At 43.8% G+C, this 19514-nt stretch overlaps 1 protein-coding gene across 2 annotated transcripts in view; it reads left to right on the top strand.

Annotated features, from left to right (window-relative positions):
• Window positions 1–19514, top strand: part of LOC311064860 (FERM, ARHGEF and pleckstrin domain-containing protein 1-like) — a 66462-nt gene that overhangs the window by 33577 nt on the left and 13371 nt on the right. The window contains exons 3-15 of one of the 2 annotated variants that reach the window (XM_084084863.1): window positions 4887–4991; window positions 5104–5146; window positions 5513–5591; window positions 6312–6409; window positions 6918–7032; window positions 8558–8705; window positions 9248–9343; window positions 9585–9748; window positions 10098–10166; window positions 10287–10362; window positions 10594–10867; window positions 16849–17036; window positions 17632–17721. In XM_084084863.1, the coding sequence (XP_083940989.1) occupies window positions 4887–4991; window positions 5104–5146; window positions 5513–5591; window positions 6312–6409; window positions 6918–7032; window positions 8558–8705; window positions 9248–9343; window positions 9585–9748; window positions 10098–10166; window positions 10287–10362; window positions 10594–10867; window positions 16849–17036; window positions 17632–17721 (1545 nt within the window). The remainder of the gene's footprint in view (window positions 1–4886; window positions 4992–5103; window positions 5147–5512; window positions 5592–6311; window positions 6410–6917; window positions 7033–8557; window positions 8706–9247; window positions 9344–9584; window positions 9749–10097; window positions 10167–10286; window positions 10363–10593; window positions 10868–16848; window positions 17037–17631; window positions 17722–19514) is intronic. The other variant, XM_084084864.1, reaches the window with a different exon arrangement.

Raw genomic sequence — 19514 nt, forward strand, 5'->3', positions numbered from 1 at the left:
GTGTGTGTGTCTGTGTGTGTGTGTGTGTGTGTGTGTGTGTGTGTGTGTGTGTGTGTGTGTGCGTGCGTGTGCATGCCCTTGTGTGTGTATGGGGTGTGTGTGTGTGTGTGTGTGGGGGGGGGGGGGGGGTGCAGTGATTGATTGAGGAGAGAATTAGACATTTGAAGCCCCATATACTATCAGCCTGATGCCATTGGTTCACATTGGTAGAAAAGGGGGTGGGTTGAGGTTATTAATAATAGCATTGGATTTCTTCAATGTCTGGGACTTAGTGGTTAGACAGTGGTTAGACAAAGTGTGTGTGTGGTGGTGTTAGGTGGGTTAATGATACTGTTTTACCCATTGATGTATTGCTTTTGTATTTTGTGAACTTCTGTGTGCTTCTTACAAATGAGATATAAATCTCAATATGATTCGACTAAAGGATATAAAAAAAAACATTCATGGAGGTGACCTGCTTGAAATAGTTTGCCTTGTATTCAATATTCTAGCATCATCATTTTTGAAGAAATAGAAGCAATTCTTTATTTGTGCACTTGAGCACAATGGATGCCAGGGCTCTGTTGATAGTCCCGAGTTACTATGACCTCTCTCAGTTTACAGTACTCTGACCTTTTTGAAATGTCACAGCCATGGAATTCCAACTGTGAGGTATACACAGCATGGTGGTTATGTTACGATACAACCAGAGAATACCCGAAGAATCATGAGAATGCCAAATTAAATCATAAAACCATGTAATGTCACTGGTGACTCCCTCGCCCCCGCCATCCTCCATTCCTCCAGTTCACCATAGCCATGTCTCTAATATCTAACCAGGCATGACTCCCTTTGTTCTCCCTCTGTGGAATTGTGTTCATCACCCAAACCCCCCTGCCCACCCACCCTTACATCCTCACCCCCAGGAGAAGTTTAGTGTGCAGTGGGCTGGTTCACGGTGGGTGAATTGGACCGTTCCAAATTGTGTCCCGGGGATGGGGGGCAGAGCAGGGCAGTGGAATGCAATGCTTTACACCTGACCTCACAAAGATTGTTTATTTATTTTACTTATTTATTTTTATTTTGCTGACAAGTTCACAAAAATATGGAGGAGGATATTAGGATTAGGTTAGGAGGAGGAGAGTAAAGCTTTGACCAGCCGTATGTAGATAGACCCAGAGCAGACACGTGTGTGTGTGTGTGTGTGTGTGTGTGTGTGTGTGTGTGTGTGTGTGTGTGTGTGTGTGTGTGTGTGTGTGTGTGTGTGTGTGTGTGTGTGTGTGTGTGTGTGTGTGTGTGTGTGTGTGTGTGTGTGTGTGTGCGTGCGTGCGTGCGTGCGTGCGCGTGTACACATTGCTGTCATCTTTATTTACCCCCCCCCCCGCCTTTACCCCCCCCCCCCCCGCCTTTCTATCAGTGGAAGCATGTAGGGGTCAGTGTAGCGAAGAGTGCACGTCTGGCCTCACAGATGTAAACAGCAGTAGCATCCTATGAGACGGTGTTCAAACATGAGAAACCCAGACAGCTCCTTCAGTCTGGGCCTGGAGGTGAGACAGCTGAATCAGGACTACGTGACTGACGCTACATCTAACTGCTACTACTGTTGTACTAGTACTACTAAAAATATTTACACAGTAAAATCCAGAGTGTTCATTTAACTCTGACCCATGAGGGTCAATTCTCTCACTATCAGAGTTAGGTGAAATGAACATTATTTCACTTCACGCTTTTTAGATTGTAGGCCAAAGACTTGTGATGTGCCCTTTGTACATTACACAAGAAATGTTGGTGAGCATGTATAACCTTTCTGGCTCCGGGAATCATGCATGTGCGTCATGACCAATGCGGCGTGTCATCAGGCATCTTTAGCGCAATGCTGCTCAATCTTGCATGCATGTATACCCCTATAAGTTCACTTTACTACATTGTAGCATGTGGCCATCTACTACACTAGTCTAGACTCCAGACATGCGTGACCTCGGATCGCAGAGTGGAGTGAGATTGAAGGGCTGGCCATGTGAGACTAAAGGCATGTGTGACTGTGAGTTGTCACTGGTTCTCAACGTCGGATCCGGGGACCACCAGGTCTCCAAATGGACCCTTATGGGTCTGTGACTCTCAGGGTTAAATGAACAATTGGGGTCTGTAGCCTATATCAAACTGGGGGTCCTGGAGATGAAAAAGGTTTAGCATCTGCGCGCTGTGCAGTAGCTGTAACCTGGCAGCAATCAATCGTGATGACTCATGCGCTTCATTAATGGCTGGGTTCTTGTTGTGTGGGTTACAGCGGTCTCTGATGGCAGGGCTATTACTCCAGTGGGGTGCTTGCGCTTTTAATCAAATGCCGGCCAGCTCTAATCAGCCCCAGCCTCGGCCCAACTCTTCTCCGCTCATTGCCATCCCATACTGACTGCATCTTCATAACGCTGGTAATGAGGGAGCCCCACTAAAGACATGACAGTCTGTTCGATTGTCTTCTGTGCCATTACTCTCCCTTAGCATCACATACTGTCCTAATGGGTCCAGAAACTGCAAGACGTCTCAAAATGTATCCCAAATCCCATGTTCTCTCCTCTGGGGGCGTTGTTAGGACACTGGCTACAGCAGTGAGGACTGGAGTGCAGCTGTGTGTGTACGTGTGTCTTGTATTTTTTGGCCAGTGGCCGTTCTCCTCCAGCCCTCCCTGTGGTGTCGCCTCATCAGCCAGCCACCACATGGAAACAGCTGGTCCCCAGTGGCAGGCTGCCCTCTTCCAGTGTTGCCAGATTGTGCGAGAGAAATAAGATACCAGGCCTATTGAAAACAAGCCCGAAAGAAGCGACTGAAAATAGCCGTAGCCTACAATAGCCTACAGATCTGCTATGTAGATCTTAGCTTCGGATCTACATAGGGTCTGCGCGGACAAATATATTAATCTGGGGGTCCTTGCCATGAAAATGTTTAAGAACCACTGGTTTATAAACAGCATTAGGCCCCATCTACCAATATTTTCAAGCAGCTTTACAGCCCAAAGTCGCTTACAATAACATGGCATGGCAACACTGCCCTCTGCACTGCATGAGGCAACCTGGAGACAGTGGTGGAAGAAGTACTCTGATTTCTTTTTACTTGAAAAGTAGCAATACCACAATATAAAAATACGTAAAAGGCTCTTATTCAAGATTTTACTTTTTACAAAGTCCAAAAGTATTGGCATCAAAATACTTACAGGGACAAAATAAAAGCACATTTTTTCTTAATTTGACAACAAAGAATAAGCCGATTTACAAGTTCACAACACGTCGCAAGACTTTTCTATTTTTGAATAGCCAAAATATAAAATACTTTAGGGCTTAAGTATTTAATGCATGTTTTGAATTAATAATCTAAAGCTACTAGTTACTGCAAGTAACTAAAGATGAGTGGAGTAGAAGTATCAAATATTGAAAAATGTACCTACTGCTTGAAGTAAAGTAAAAAATACCTCAAAATCGTACTTTGATACTTCGATTTTTGGCGTTGGCTATTAGAAAATAGCAGATACAAGCTCACAGCACATACAAGCTCACAGCACGTGCTGCGAGCTTGTACATCTGCTATGTTTGAACATTTTTGAAAAATCTTGAAAGTGTGAGAACTACTGATTTTAGAAAGCATTTGTAGAATCTGCTTCAGGTCTTAATGGGTTAATTACAGTACCTAGAGTAAATGTACTTAGTTACTTTCCACCACTGGCTGGGCGGGCGACCAGGGCACTTTGTCTGGTGAAGATATATATATTATACTGTGTAGATTTGGTTGTGGAAGTGTAAACTGTCTCACTTTGTGGAAATGGATGCGGGCTGAATGACTGAAGGTTTTATTCTGTTAGAATTAATGGACATACTGTTTCTCGATGAAACACTAGTCGTACACAAATTTCCTAGAGGGTAAATCCTTTAATGTCAGAGCAAACAAGGAACCGTTGCACAAATTAAGTTGATTCAATAAAATCCTTCCTAAATCTTAACTCCGAAGAGGTTTGTGTCATTGTAATAAACATTACAGTGTTATTATTTCGTTTTGATGTGAGGGAGGGGAGATGTTGGTGAACACAAAGGATTGGAAACACACTCTAAACAGTACTGGGTTATTATCCCAGCCAGGGGGAACTGGTACTATAAACAATCGCATAGCTGCGGTGCGCTGCGCTCTGGTGCAAACCAATCACAAGAATGCCGCCTGGCTGAAATTTCCCAGCTTTCAGCTATATAGTACATCTGTCTTCTCAGGCCATCCACAGCTGACTATAAGGTTTTCGTGGTAATCCCTGACATTTATTTTATTCTTAACAGTGAGATTTGTCTTTATGAAGAGACAACTGTGGCCTTTTGAGGTTGCCTTGATGTTTGCCTGTCAGGCTTCATAGTGCTGTGTTTTTGTTTGTGAGTGTGTGTTGGGTATTTGGTGAGGTAATCACCCATTTCTCTTGACTCTGGTGCACCGGTTTGAAAGGCTGTAGTGTAGCATATGGTCCGGTCGCCTCAGTGACACTGGAAATGGAGTAAAGTCTCAGGGACAGCTCTGCATGGCCTGACCCTCATCGTGCCCCCGTAGTCCGTACCCCCCTCAGCTTGTTTTGAGCTCACAACTGAGCCTTTGAGGCATGAGGGGGAGATGAGGGAAGGGTGGTGGGGTTAGTCAGCCAGGGAGGGAATGCCATTTATTCTGTGTTGGTCTTCTGTGTTCAAGCTTCTCTGTCATTAGGGTTTTCCAATGTTTAATGGCTTTTGATTGGCTTAGAAGACTGTCAGATGTCACATTGCCACTGGAAACAACGAGAAATTGTCCAAATACGCCAATGCTTTGTGTTTATTTATTTATGTGTATTTATCCAGTACACCACAAGGCTTTGAATTTCACAGTCATTTCCTTTCCCTTTTTCACAGCAAAGAGCCTCAGGCAAGGTGCTGTTTGACCTGGTGTGTTCCCACATGAACCTCATCGAGGGTGACTACTTTGGCTTAGAGTTTCAGGACCACCACAAGATGATGGTGAGTATGTTGTTGAAGAAAATCAAACGGAGAAAGAAAGTCTGTCTTTCTGTCTCTGTTTTGCTTGTTAATGTTTCTACCCTGAATAATGATCATTTTCTTTGGTTCACAGGTTTGGTTAGACCTCATCAAGCCCATCATCAAACAGCTCAGACGTAAGTGACTCTCCGACAAGGGCTCATTAGCAGCTTAAAAACCTTCATATGACAACAATGTTCTTCATGAGTAACATCATTTGAAAAATCCATGCTCCAATTTGTATACTTTATACTTGAGAGCAATTGGAAAAGCTGTGGATTTTTAAGGAGGATGCAAGCTTTTACACAGACTGTAAGGGAGTTCTGTTCAGCCAACGCTAACCACAATGGAAAAAGTTTACATTCCCTTCAGGCATTTCATTTGGATGTTGTTGTTTTTTATTCCACATCTGCACTAACTAACTTGTCTCATCCAGTTGGGAAAAGGGGAGCAAAGTAGCGGCTATGGGAATATTGTCAATTGCTTCAATCTCTCTTCTACAGGGCCGAAGAACACAGTCCTGAGGTTTGTGGTGAAGTTCTTTCCTCCGGACCATGCCCAGCTTCTGGAGGAACTCACACGGTGAGGTCACACACAGACCACAGCCAAATGTAGTGTATCTCTGTGCTGCAGGACTTTTTCCACAGCTATGTGGTAATGCACCTGTAATGCTGTTTAATGTGGCATACTGTAGCAGCCAGAATACTGTATGTGTTGATGATTAGCATGGTAAATAGCTACATCCTTTACATTTGTTGGGTAGATATAATGCTACGCATGTCAGTATGCATAAATTACTTCGACGTGACTAAAAGTGATTGCTAATGCAGAATTGAAAAATGTGCCTCAGCCTCCGTAAAGATTTATTTCCTCCCAGCCGTGTAATTCCCATCACATGCCTGCCATGTTTCTCATTTAGGCCTCACAGAGCTAATGATTTCCTGATTTCTCGTTTCTCTTTGACTGGGACTTGTTCACAATTATCCTGTTTTGTCATTCACAGTGATGATGTAACACGCCTTGAGAAAATGCCCCCTCTCCCTCTAGTATGAGTCCCTCTAGTATGAGTCCTGTATGTAATGAAGTATTCATAAAGCAAGTAGATGTCAAATATATGTCATCTTGGTTAATTAAACCTCAAATACCGTAACGCTCTTTGATGGCCTATATGAATTATACAGTACATGGTGTGGATTAGCTGGGAGCTCATCCGAGAGGTTCATTTGATCTTGCTCTGAGAGAGTTGCCATATCCATTTGATTGAATCCTGTTGACGCTTTTGTATTTTTTTTCCTTATCCAGGTACCTGTTTGCCCTTCAGATAAAACAGGACCTGGCCTGTGGACGTCTAACCTGTAATGACACTAGTGCTGCGCTGCTGGTCTCCCATATTATCCAATGTAAGACTCTCTTTCCCACTTCTAGCCCAGGAGACCAGAGAATCAACAGAGCACATAACTGTGTCAGAAAATACATTGTTTTTCATGCAGAGCCATCCTCAAACAGTGTCAACAGCATACTGCGTAGCATAGCAAATCAAAAATCCATGGGTTGCTATGGATACCTTTCAGTCGAATGTCTGCGTGTAATCTGGCAGAACAGGCTCAGAATAACCAAACGTGGCAGTGCTTTGAAACACTGGGCCTTTTCTGAGGCTGGTATTTCTTGAGTTTGATCTAAATTATTGCCATAACTATAAACGTTACCTTAATTTGGTTATTTACTGTAATGGCTCATAGTGTGCATGTAAGTGATTAAATCAGCGAACCCTTATCATTGCTATTTATAGATAAGGAAAAGCCTGTAATTTTCATTAACCTACACTATAGTGGGTAAGACACAGTGATAATAGATGGGCTGCTTTATGATAATTATGAAATCTGTTTTCTCTTCACCTGTGCTGTTTAGCTGAGATTGGGGACTTTGAGGAGAGCCAGAGCAGGTCACACCTTCTCAATAACAACTACATCCCAGATCAAATGGCCCTGATGGATAAGATCATGGAATTTCACTCAAAGAATATGTGAGTTGCTGATGCTAGTCTAGACTATTCTTAACCACTTAAACCCTATAGACAAATCCACAGACGCACTGCCTGTAGCTGCCTGTAGGCGGCCATTGCTGCGGTGTCGCGGTGCGGAGCGTTGACTACAGGCATCGCCTCTGTGGATTCGTCTATATATTCCCCTCTACTCCAAATCTCTTTGCCAGAAATAGCCAATCTACAAGCTCACTTGTTGCGATGCGTTGTGAGGTTGTAGATCTATTTTTGCCAAATGTTCGCTCCACAATAAGGATGCCAGTGTTCCTGTGGTTAAAGAAGCTGCTCCTTGGAAGCCAAAATACCACTTTGTAACACTGCTGTAAGGTTGTTAAAGCTAGGGCTGAACGCTGGGATTATTCTCCTCACCCCTGAATAGAAAATAAAGTTGTTCCAGACCTCACTTCCCTGGGGAATGTTTTATAATGCAGGTGACACATTCAGGAAGCTAGCTACTGAATGAATTGGCTGTTTCTCAAAGTGCTATGAAAATGTGCTATGGAATTCTTTATCGTATTTGGACAAGGCATAGCAAGTGCCTGTAAGCTGTTTTACTGCCTTTGCCTGGGGGTGAATATGGGGTTGTCTGCCACTTTATTAACAAAAGGCTGCTCTTCTCCCCAAAAGGACTAGAATGCTCCTTCAGACCAGCCAAATGAGTCACATAGCCTCTGCCAGAAGGGTTAACAGGTTAAGACCTCAAGACCGTCTGAATCTATTCTCCTGCATCCAATGGGAACATTTGTTTAGGGGAATGGGTTCTTGAACCCGTCTCCTTTCCCCAGTATCAATCTTTCCTCAGCACTGACACCAATTTGCGAGTTGCACGGAGAGCGCCGTGATAAAAAAGCTTCCGGATCCTTCGCCCACCATCCTCTCTCAAAGTGTACTCATTGACGCAGCGTAACAGATTTTTTTGCCAAAACACGGCCGGCCCCTGTCTCACCCCCACGCTACAGTGGGGCCACGGATGAGATGGGACCACAGCAGGGAGCTGACACATGAAAGGAGCTCCCATTAGATTTGAATGCCCTGCTCTCTGACTTTTTTTTTCTTTCTTTTTTAAGGCTTTACAGTTGATAACTGTAACCACAGTTATTTTGGCAGGGTACCATGCTGAGAGTTAAATCTTAAATTAAGTACCACATACAGGAAACAGGAAGGCTTTGCGCTGATAAGAATTTGTAAAGTCAGTCAGTATGCAGCTATTCCCCTCCTCAATCTGTCTCATATCAAATGAACATGGGAAGACCAGTTCTATATGAACTCTCACCTCAATTAGTGAGATACGCGAAAGGATGATTTGCCAGGATTTCAGTTATTTGTACTAAACTGCTCAAGGTATAATCCGCTACACTACAGTAAGATGTGGGTGAAACCAGTAGGGTATATTGAGTTCTTTAATACCTTATATCTACTGTGTATACTCTTTGCTCTTTACCGAAACATAGACTTTTCTTTGTCGGACCAGTACAAATGAATCTGTATCTTTGGTGTGTTTTTTTAGCGGTCAGACGCCAGCAGAATCAGACTACCAGCTATTGGAGGTGTCGCGCCGGCTGGAGATGTATGGGATTCGCCTCCACCCTGCAAAGGACCGGGAGGGTACCAGGCTGAGCCTGGCAGTGGCACACACTGGAGTCCTGGTCATTCAGGTGATTTTTACTTTTGGAATCAACTTCATTGTCACATCACACGTTTATGGGTGTAAAATAGTGGGTGAAATTGAGGTGAAACTGTTGGAATATGGAAGTGAGAACAGAGAAGAAAGGAACAAGCCAATTAGAGGAAGGCACAGTCAAATAAAATATATGAAGTCCAAGGTGCATGATTAAAAATGTGCAATGGCTAGATGGCACTACAGAAGGCTGAAGTGCTTCTTGTGCAGGTGGAAAACATGTCCAGCATATAAATATAGAAGCAAGTATATAAAATCACAGTTTCATGTGCATGGCTAAAGCATCAAATATAAAATGTATTTGGTGATGGATGGCAATTAAGGGTTTGGTTACCTCTGTATTCACATGGCCAATGGTCAGTTTTAACATTTAACATTTTACACTGTGGTAACAATTTTGTGTTGGAAATGTTTGGTTATCCTTATTGATGTTGTTTTCAATAGATGTCTTTGGTGGTAAAAGTCTGAATATTATTGTCTATTTCAGCCCAATTGAAAGTTTATTAATGCTCTCAACAGGGACACACGAAGATCAATGCCTTCAACTGGTCTAAAGTGCGTAAGCTAAGCTTCAAAAGGAAACGATTCCTTATCAAGCTCAGGCCAGATTTAAATGTAAGTCATGCTTCTTGACCTCTGTAAATTGCAAAAAATAATTGGCCATGTTCACACAGCAGCCCGTACGCACAATACTGTATGTCATACTCGGGTGGGGTTTCCCCACCGCCCTAGTATGATGTAGGAGCAAAATTGCTGCCATGTTAAATTATACTCAATTGATTGCTTGGAATTACAAATGTAAATATATCATTTGCAAGTAACGTAACTATCCATGTGCCTACCTACCTTGTACCAGAGTTCATATCAGGACACTCTAGAGTTCCTGATGGGCAGCAGGGACTGCTGTAAAGTCTTCTGGAAGATCTGTGTTGAATACCATGCCTTCTTCCGCCTCTTTGAGGAGCCCAAGCCCAAGCCCAAACCTGTGCTGTTTTCACGAGGCTCCTCGTTCAGATTCAGGTAGACTGGTGGGATGTGAAATCTACACCACAAAACCCTCTCCCCCCTCTCTCTCTCTCTCTCTCTCTCTCTCTCTCTCTGGACAGTTAACCACATGAAGCCTAGCGTACCTATTCAAGCTCGCAGCTCGACGAGTTGTGAGCTTGTAGACTTTCACTATTTGATGTACAGTACAATGAAGTATATACGTATGTTTTAGGTGTTTAAGAGAGCTGGCAAGTTTGATGAAGTACCACCACTGCCAGCCTGTGAATCTAATTTCCACCTGTCACATAACAAACGTTATCTCCTCTGTCTCTTGACGAAAGTTCACTTACCTTTGTCATCCCACTTGTGCTTGTCTCTGCAGCGGTCGCACACAGAAGCAGGTGATTGATTATGTAAAGGAATCTGAATTTAAAAAGATCCCATTTGAAAGGTAAACGCTCTGTACATTTTCAGTTTTTTTTTTTACACATTTAGTCCAACCTTGCAGACAGTGACAACATAAGGCTGCTTGGAGACCCCGAACTCTGACCTCTGTCAACCTGTCTCCTAGGAAACACAGTCGGGTCCAATACAACAGTCGTCTGTCACCGTTGCCTTCTCCACGCCGCCATGAAGTGCCAACAGAGGTTAGTGTCTCAGTCATTCCTTCAGTACTCATAGACCATTACAAGCAAAGTGGTTCATAACAGGAGCTGCGTCTGCTGGCCATCTGATTGTTTTCATATATACAAAGCAACGGTTAATTACTGTAGGTCAGTTCATTCAAAATGTCAGTATTGATTTAGTGTTTATAACTGACTTGATCATGATCATAAATTAAGTGTAAGTATTTCTCGTTTACTGTTCCTTCTCGCCAGAGTGGAGCTCCAGTAGACATGGCTGACTCTCCGCCTAGGCGCCACTGGAAGGAGTCGGCGTTGGTGACTGCTGAAGACCCCTCAGCCCTGCGGACACGGGCCAGCCCATCCAGCCAGAGAAACGGCCGTGAGGACAGACAGGGGCCCAGGACCAGCCCGGGGACGGAAGAGGCCAAAGACTCAGCCAGGCCATCCCAACCAGATCATCTGAGTACAGGTCCAGCATCTTGGGCTGCTAAAGGCAGCAGCTCATCAATCCCCTACATTGACTGCGGTGATATAGATAGTGAATATGATTTGACCAGGGGCCCAGCTAGCAGGTTTTACGCTAACCACAATTATGGCGAGCAGGCCATGACACGCCGTGGCTCTGGCACTGGGAGTGTCGACGGGGCTGTGCAGGCTCAGCACTTTCTAGGTAGGATGAGATGCAGGGAATCCCCATCCTCTCCTAGAGCCCAGCTCAACATGAGCAGTGAGCTGGATGCATCAGCCAAGCAGATGTGCTATGGCTATCAAAGCCCTCTCCACAACGCTGTGACGGAGCCCAGCGTCTACAGTGTACAAAGTGGGCTGCTGCACAGTAGCAGGAGCAGTCCCCTTACAGTTCGACATGCGGCCGGGTCCAAGAGTGCCACCTCCAGCCCTGTCATAAGCACCTTCCACCGAGCAGGCTCCCTCAGTTACGCTGAGCAGAATGGCCTGAGCGCTGCCCCCCGCCGCAGCTTTGACACTTGGGCGCAGGGAACCCGCAGCGACGAGGGTCTCCCTCACAGCGGCAGCTACTCTCCCACCCTGAGCCGTTCTCCACACTTACAGAAGCTCCATCAAATGCGGAACCGCTCTGACACAGACCCCTGTGTCCTGAGCCAGGCATTGCCCGCACTCACACACGAGCCCCGGCCGGTCCTGTCCCGGGCCGAGCGCATTGCCGCTCTAGAGCGCCGTATGTTGGCCAATGGCCTGACGGCACCTGGCCGGCCCAGGGCCAGCCCTCTGCAGAAGCGCTCAGGGCAGCCTGGTGTAACACATGTGGGTGCCGTTCAGATGCACGATGGCTCCACTACCAGTGGTTCAGAGTCTAGCGAGTCCGAGATAGAGGCCGCCAGGGGCAGCCCTGAGAGCGACACACTGATGCATGGTAACCCCATGGATGGAGACCACTCTTCCCCAATACCCAGGAACAAGTACTCCTTAGGTAGCCTCGAGCTGGATGAGGAGGCAGAGGATGACAGTGGCCATGCCTTTAGTGATGAGGATATGGGTCAGGTGTTCAGTTGTTAGGCTTCATAGCTGCTCCTGAGGAGAATATAGGGAGCTTGCCTCTGGGTACCAATGGGATATTGGATTGGATTGGAAGGTGATGAGCAGTTCATAAAAGAATAGATTTTTTTTCCTGTCAGGGGACCGAGTTTCTACACATCATGTGTTTTGTGCTCTTCCTGTGCACTGCATAATAGAGGCACTGTCTGAATCCAACTCCAGTCTGTCTCCCATTGGGATGGGCTGACCTTTGTGAAATGGCATTGAATAAGGGATGGGTTGAGGGCTTTTTCATTCATCACATTGAGGGCTTATCTTTCACATCCCTATGTGTTGATTATTTACATATCTTTGTAAAAGGTTGTGTTTAAGTGCCAAGTCCTATGATTTACGATTGTACAGTTATTATTATTTTTTTTACTAAAGAGCAAGTTAGACAGTTCCCAATACTCCCACATGAAAGATGATATTTTTAAAATGTAATTCTGGTGTTGCACTTTTACTTATTCTTTGAGCAGAGAGTCTCATTATTGGAATAATGTTTCAATGCAGAGTCCAGTTCCTTCGTCAGATGCCTTTATTATTTCCTTCTATAGAAGAAATGCATCTCAGCATTTTTAACCGACCATAGATGAATGTTCTATTGTTTATTGGGTAGGTTGATTAAAGTGGTAATATTTTAAACAGTGGTAACTTGTTGACCTTTCTGGTGGACATGCTCAATGGAGATGAGGAGAGTCAGTCTCAAGTGATCTGAGTTGTATATGTATATAATGTGGACAGATTTCTTGTAGATATTTATGGAAATAATCATATCTCTTTGTATTGTTAATACTGTATATACTCGTATGCTGGTCTCTTCAGTGATAGTAGTTTGTAGATACGATTGGCTCCCACCGCCTAATTGGTTTTCCATAGTCTTTGTTTACAATAACTTCTCTCCTTTATCAATTGGTAGTGAATCACTAGTTTTCCTATCATTTTTGTGAAAGTAATAGGGAAAGGACATGTTATCTCACATTGTTGATGTATATTGTCGTATAAGATATGAGACCAACTGTGGTCTGTTCAAGCTGAATTGGAGTGTAATTCTAATTTAGTAAAACATTGTTGTAGTGGTAGCTTGGTCATGCCACATCAGATTAAGGCTCTTAACACACTCAATCTGGGAACGCATCTGTGTCATTTTCTTTGGCTATTCAAAAATAGCAGATCTACATGCTCATAGCTTGTAGATCTGCTATTTTTGAAAAATCTTGTGCAAATCTTTTAATCCATAATATTTTTTGAAACAATTTTTTTAACTCAAATCTTTGCTTCTGGGGAGGGTCCCTGGAACAACATATTTTGATGGGTAAAACCATCATACCCAAAATGATATGTATTTGGATATGTATTGGACCCCCATCTCAAAATATTTTGGGACCCCCAGAAGCAAAGATTTTAGTTCAAAATGTTCGCTTTAAAAATATATATATATTCCAAGATTTGCACAAATTTTCATGATTTTTCCAAAATAGCAGATCTACAAGCTCATAGCCAAAGAAATCTTAAAATGACACATATGTGTTCCCGGTCTTAATGGATAAAACTCACTGGTGATGGCCTGCTCTGCACTTGACCTGTGTTAGCATATCTCGGCCAAACATTCATCTGGAAGTAGCCTTCCCACAGGGGGTGTAAACACAACTCACTGGCTTGCCCTTTCCCAGACACTGCAACGTTTGCAATTCTTTTAACAAAATGGCACTGCACTTTTTATTTCTGGTCTGTGGCACACCAATCTTGTTTTTGCTTCATTTTTTGTCATGTTTATTTGTTTTGCATTGTGTTGTTTGAGCAAGCAATTTGCTTTATATCACAATTCTGTTCTGTTCATCTTTCTTTTTTCTTTGTCTGATGTATGCAATTCTGTCAGCATGAAAAGTGTCTTATCTTGTCTCTGTTTTCCCTCTCTGACAGCATGTAAAACCTGTACCTGTACTGCTGTTCTGTCATTTACTACTACTGTATGTAAGAAGGAGAAAGACTACCAGTAACTGGGTTCCCCCTTACTGCACTTATCCAGTTACCAGGTACAGTACAGAGCAGACAGAGGACAGTGGCCAGACTGGAAATGAGATAACGCGTCAGGTTAAGGTTTACAGGGGCTTGGGAATAGCCTGAAAAATGGGGGCAGGATTCAGTATGTGCTTCATGTATGTGTATGTGTACGGTAGGTGTGAAAGGAAGTTTAAGGGCAGCACCCGAAAGCTCCAAGTCTCTTGGCTCATCCATCACTGTCGAGTGCTTCTACGGCCCTCCCAGACACTTTTTAGCAATGAGTGAGATTTTGTGGTTCATAATTCCTATTACGGAGTGTGAAAAATATTAGGTTTTTCATGGCCCACTGAATTGAATGAATTGACAGATGAGTTTGAAAGCTAAGAAAGATTATGTTACTAAGGTGTTACTGGATCACTGCAGTGTGAGAGAACCCTCACTGGTACACAATGCTCTCTGGTAGATCTGGAGTGTCAGCCTGCTACACCTTCTCTTGAAAATGGAAATCATAAGGACATGCTAGTTGTACATTTATAGTATACATTTTGGAGCAGGTGGAAAGTGTCAAGCCTGCCCCGGCATTTGTTCTCTAATCATGATTAACTCTAAATATCGACTTAATCTAACTCTGCTGACATGGCAACTGAAACTCACAGGTCTAGAGATGAGGCTTGTGTGTGTTTGCAACCATTGCTGTCATATAAGCCTGATTTTTACTTAGTTGTGCGACACCACACGCAACAAAGTATAATCAAGCCTTAAGAGTTTTGATGCCACCGCATGTTGCTCTAACGCAGGACGGCTGCGGCTCTCCTGCCCTGGTTGTGCTGTGCAGTGTGTTCAATACATCCGTTGACTTCAAGTCACTGTAATGACATCATTTACCATAATAGGACACATGCAAGTCAATGTTACAGTATATCTTAGGGAATAGAGAATATTACTATTTGAGGTTTATCATAAAAAAATAAAAAGAACATGAATATGTTTCAATTATAAATGGCAGTTTAATTAAAACTGTTTTTTATTGATTGGGGAGAATAACCTCTATGTTCCTCATGTCCAACTGGCTGTCTTAGTAAAGTATTAACTGAAATATATGTCACACGGCTGTGTTGATAAATGCATGAGGCAGACCTTTGAGATACTTAATATTAGACAAGGCCTAGAATGTATTCATTAATTCAGAAAACCTTTTCTTACTGCCCTTGCCCCCCCACCCGCTCTCTCCCCATCTCTCTCATCCACTCACAATATCCCTCTTAACACATGATGGGTTGTGGTACTGTTTTATATCCTCTCCTCTTAACGGAAGATTTGACTCATTTTAACATTGTATGAAGCTGTGTCATGTTAGTGTCAATAAAAGTTGACCTTTATCCAGCTGAATTGCAGAATCGTCATTTTGAGACGCCAACGCCAATTATGTCTGGTGACTGCCCTATATACAGTACTGGGCTTTCTCTGTTAGCCTCCCCTCTGCCTAGTGTTGTAGGCTAGATGTAGTGTTAGTTGTGTTGCTTGTCTGTCTTGTGAGTGTGCTTGTATTGTTGCTATTTTGGGTCCCCCTCCCTTCCTCTGTCATGTGTAGAGCAGAACCTAACCACGGTTGTGTTAGTTTATTAAGCAAAAACGCTAACCTTCTAGCTGTTTTCGTTTCCTTGAGCAAAGAAAGCCTAACTGGAGTTGTGCGGTTGTGTTGAGGACACGCCATCCCAGAGGTGGTGCTGGTGTGTTTAATCACTCTGCTGTTCATGCCCACCTGTCAGAGGACAACCCACACAGTGGTGGAAAATATGCTCAGTCATCATAGTGAGTAAAGCCTTGTTTATATTTTGTTGTACGACTGCGTTCACTTGCCGGACGTACAATAACACATTTTCAACCCAAAAATGCTTGGGATTTTTATGCTGAAAATCTGTTACTTCTGGCAAGCGACACCATCGTACGACAAAGCATAAATTCGCCATGAGTAGGTTTAGTGACCGTAGTGTAGATGGCACAGGCTAAGCCATTTCTCTTGATTGTTGTAGGCTACTGATCCAATCAGTAGCCTACAGAGTATGTACCTCGGCTGGCCTAATGTTGAAAGGCCAGACGTGGCGGGGGAAGCCGAGCATCAGGGCTGTCTGGACTGTGGAATGAGTCATGATGACTGGATGTCACCAGCATGAGGAAAATCCTCATTGCTGTAGTCTTTGTGTGGCTCACATACACTGTGTAGACCTAGGTCAAATTGTACTTTTAAATACATACTGTATGGCTCATTTTTAGCATCACCCTGGTGTCACTGAGTATGGTTTGCCACTTAAGACAATATGCTAAATGCGGTATGCTTTTCTGTGATCGTATACCTGATACTGTCTGTAGTGCTCTAATGTGGCAAACCCCACTTCATTGTCCCAATATCTAGTACTCCAAACAGGTTAACCCATTAAAACCGGGATAGCATCTGTGTCATTTTAGATTTGAACCACTTAAACCATTATTTTATACTTTGGCTATTCAAAAATAGCCAAAACTCATAGCTCATAGCGCGTCACTTCGTGACGCGCTATTTTCGAAAAATCGTGAAAATGTGTGCAAATCTTTGAATATTATGTATATTTTATAACTAACATTTTTAACTCAAATCTTTGCTTCTGGGGGTTCCTGGAACACAATATTTTGAGATGGGGTCAGCGGCCAAATACATATCATTTTGGGGGTCCTTGACATGAAAGGTTTTGAGAACCACTGACAGAAACATGTTTTTCAGAAAACTGTTAGGATTTAGAAGACATTTGTAGAATCGGCCTCAGGTCTTAATGGGTTAAAATGATGAGTTAAAATGATTTGCTGTTTTTCTCAGGTTTGGTAGACTTGTGTGTTTGTTGTTATTTGCATAGCTCTAACTTGGGCTCTCCCCTTCTCCCCCATCTCTGCGGTTCCTGCCTCAACCTTGTACAGCTGTGGTGGCCAACAGTCCGCACCTGTCCGCCTCCTCCGGCCATTCCCAGGGAATGGTCAATGGTCAGAAGTCCCTGGATCTGTGTGGTCACAGTCCAGATGGTCGACAGCCCTCGCCCCTCACCAGCCCCCTGCTCAACGATGCTGGCAGCGTTCGCACCGATGATGAAGATGAGGTTCGGAGGAAGGTTTGTGGTCCAGTGAGGGCCCCCTGTTAACTGCTTTCAACCTTGGCGTCCCTATTTTGGGCATGTTATTATAGGCTTAACTTTCTCAAAAATAGTGGACATAGCAGATCGAATAGCAGAAGCTCAGCTTACAGATCAGGTATTTTTGCTATTTTCGTACAACAAAGTATAAAATTGGGCTCAAGTGGTTAAACAACTATAGGTTACGAACTTAATCCCGGTTATTTGAGTAATACGAGCGAGATGTCTCGCTTATGCCAAACATTGAGCGAGTATTATGATAAATAACCAATTGCAACAAGCAAAATTCTTTAAAGATACTTGGTTATATTATAATGTGTCATATTTTAATGCCCGTACTTAAAAAAAAACACTACTGTCTCCCGCTTAAAATAGCGCAGGACCTAGATTACCTGTCCTAAATAACTACCCACTGGGGCTTAGGCTGTGTACTTTCTACTAAATCTAAGAAATGGGTTATGTGTCAGGAAATACAATTGATGGGATGGAGAAAGGGGACATAAAGCAGTGATTTGCAGTCAAATGTTCCAGTTTGTGTCTCTCATTGTCTGCTCTTTTGGTGTGATTCTTGCAGAGGTTCCCAACCGACCGGGCCTACTTCATTGCCAAGGAGCTGCTGACCACAGAACGGACCTATCTGAAGGACCTGGAGGTGGTAACAGTGGTAAGAACATAGATACACCATATTATCTATGGGTGAATGACTGATTTTCAGTCGTGACAGAGTACAAATTAGGCTTAAGGCAGGGGCCCCCGTCCTCTTTGCCAACACACTGCTCTCTTGTTTGTTTTCTCCTATCCTCTGGGGAGAAAACATTGATTATTACGGTTAGCTGCCCAACCCGCAAAACATACAGTGGGAACTAGGCGATACAGGGATTTTACGGTAGCTGCGATTCTTTTTTTTTTCTTCCTTCTCCTTTTTTTCCACCAGAGCAGAGCTCTAAAAAGCATTTATCCGTTTGTCTCACTCAAGGCTTTGAATAATAAATTGTGTGTGTAGTGTGTAGAGACACATTCTGGCGTCGTTCCACCTCCTGCCCGGCTCTCACTGTAGCTGACATCCTATTTCAGATTTGATTGTTAGTGTATACACACACACACACACACACACACACACACACACACACACATATATATATGTAACACTCACTCATAACATATTGCAAAAAAATGTTTTGGCCCGATCTTAGGGGAAGATGCAATGACAGCAGGATATTAAAAGGGAGGGGCTACTCATCTCCTCTGCAAACAGGGAGGATGTTCTTAAGAGGCCCTGTGTGTGAGAGAGAGACAGACAGACAGACAGACAGACAGAGCTGTGGTTCTTCTCCACAGAGTCTACAGCAGCACATCAGCCCATTTCTTTCTTTTTAAGGGCTACAGCTTTTCTCATCCTCCTGATGTTCAGAGAAGCCTTCCACTCATCTCATAAATATTTGGGTTGGCTCCTCTCCCCATCCTTTTTCGGCCTTGGTGTGTGTGTGTGTGTGTGTGTGTGTGTGTGTGTGTGTGTGTGTGTGTGTGTGTGTGTGTGTGTGTGTGTGTGTGTGCGCGTGCGCTGTGCGTGCGCTGCGCGCGCGCCATTCGTTATAGCTCTCTCTCCCCCCCCCCTCCTGCTTCTCTTGCTCCTCAGCTCTGTCACTTTCTCCATTCTCTCTATATCTGTCTTTCTCCGTCTCTCTCGCCCACAGACTGGTGGTGCTGTTGGGGTGAAGTCATCTAAAGAACAGCTGTTGCCCTCTTGTTCTCTTCCCAAGCCTCTCTTACAATGCTCTGTTTCCTCTGAGCTTCCCCGTTCCCACCTCACACTATAGCTAAATAAAGCCTTTTCTCCCAAACATTCGGCACACGATGTTTCCCGTTAGCCTTAATCTGATCGGCTTGTTCTTAATGAGGTGGTCCCGGAGGATGCTGTTAAGAATGATGGGCTATTGATTACTCCGTTCATCCCTCGCAGTTAAAGGATTTAAGGGGAAGGCATGAGGTGTGACTGCTAAACAAAAGGAACACACACAGGTTGTTTGGGAGCATTCATTAAAAAAAGCCAAATTGTTTTCCAATTTCGTCCCCATTATTTTTTTTTTTCATTTAAACATTTAAAAAGATTATTAATAAAATAAAAGCTGATCTAAAAGCTCACAACTGAACTTGTAGATCGGGTTATTTTTGCGTGCCAAAGTATAAAATAGGGATTATTCTTCTCCTTGGGAAGGTTTTAGTGATTTTTGTCAACCGGATTACAACTGGAGAATAAATAATTGTAGCTTCATTGGATGTAATCTAACTATATAAATGGCGACCGACTTCCGCACCCTCGGTGGCGACACCCCACAGCTCTGTTATCGAATAAACAACGCACCGCCAGACCACATGTCGCCAACTGACTCGCCACGGCGGCCACGCTGAATTTACGCCTCGCGTAGGGGACATCTCACTGCTCACTACACCTTTTCC

The sequence above is a fragment of the Gymnoscopelus microlampas genome (assembly GCF_963454915.1).
Source record: "Gymnoscopelus microlampas genome assembly, chromosome: 17".
Taxonomy (NCBI): domain Eukaryota; kingdom Metazoa; phylum Chordata; class Actinopteri; order Myctophiformes; family Myctophidae; genus Gymnoscopelus; species Gymnoscopelus microlampas.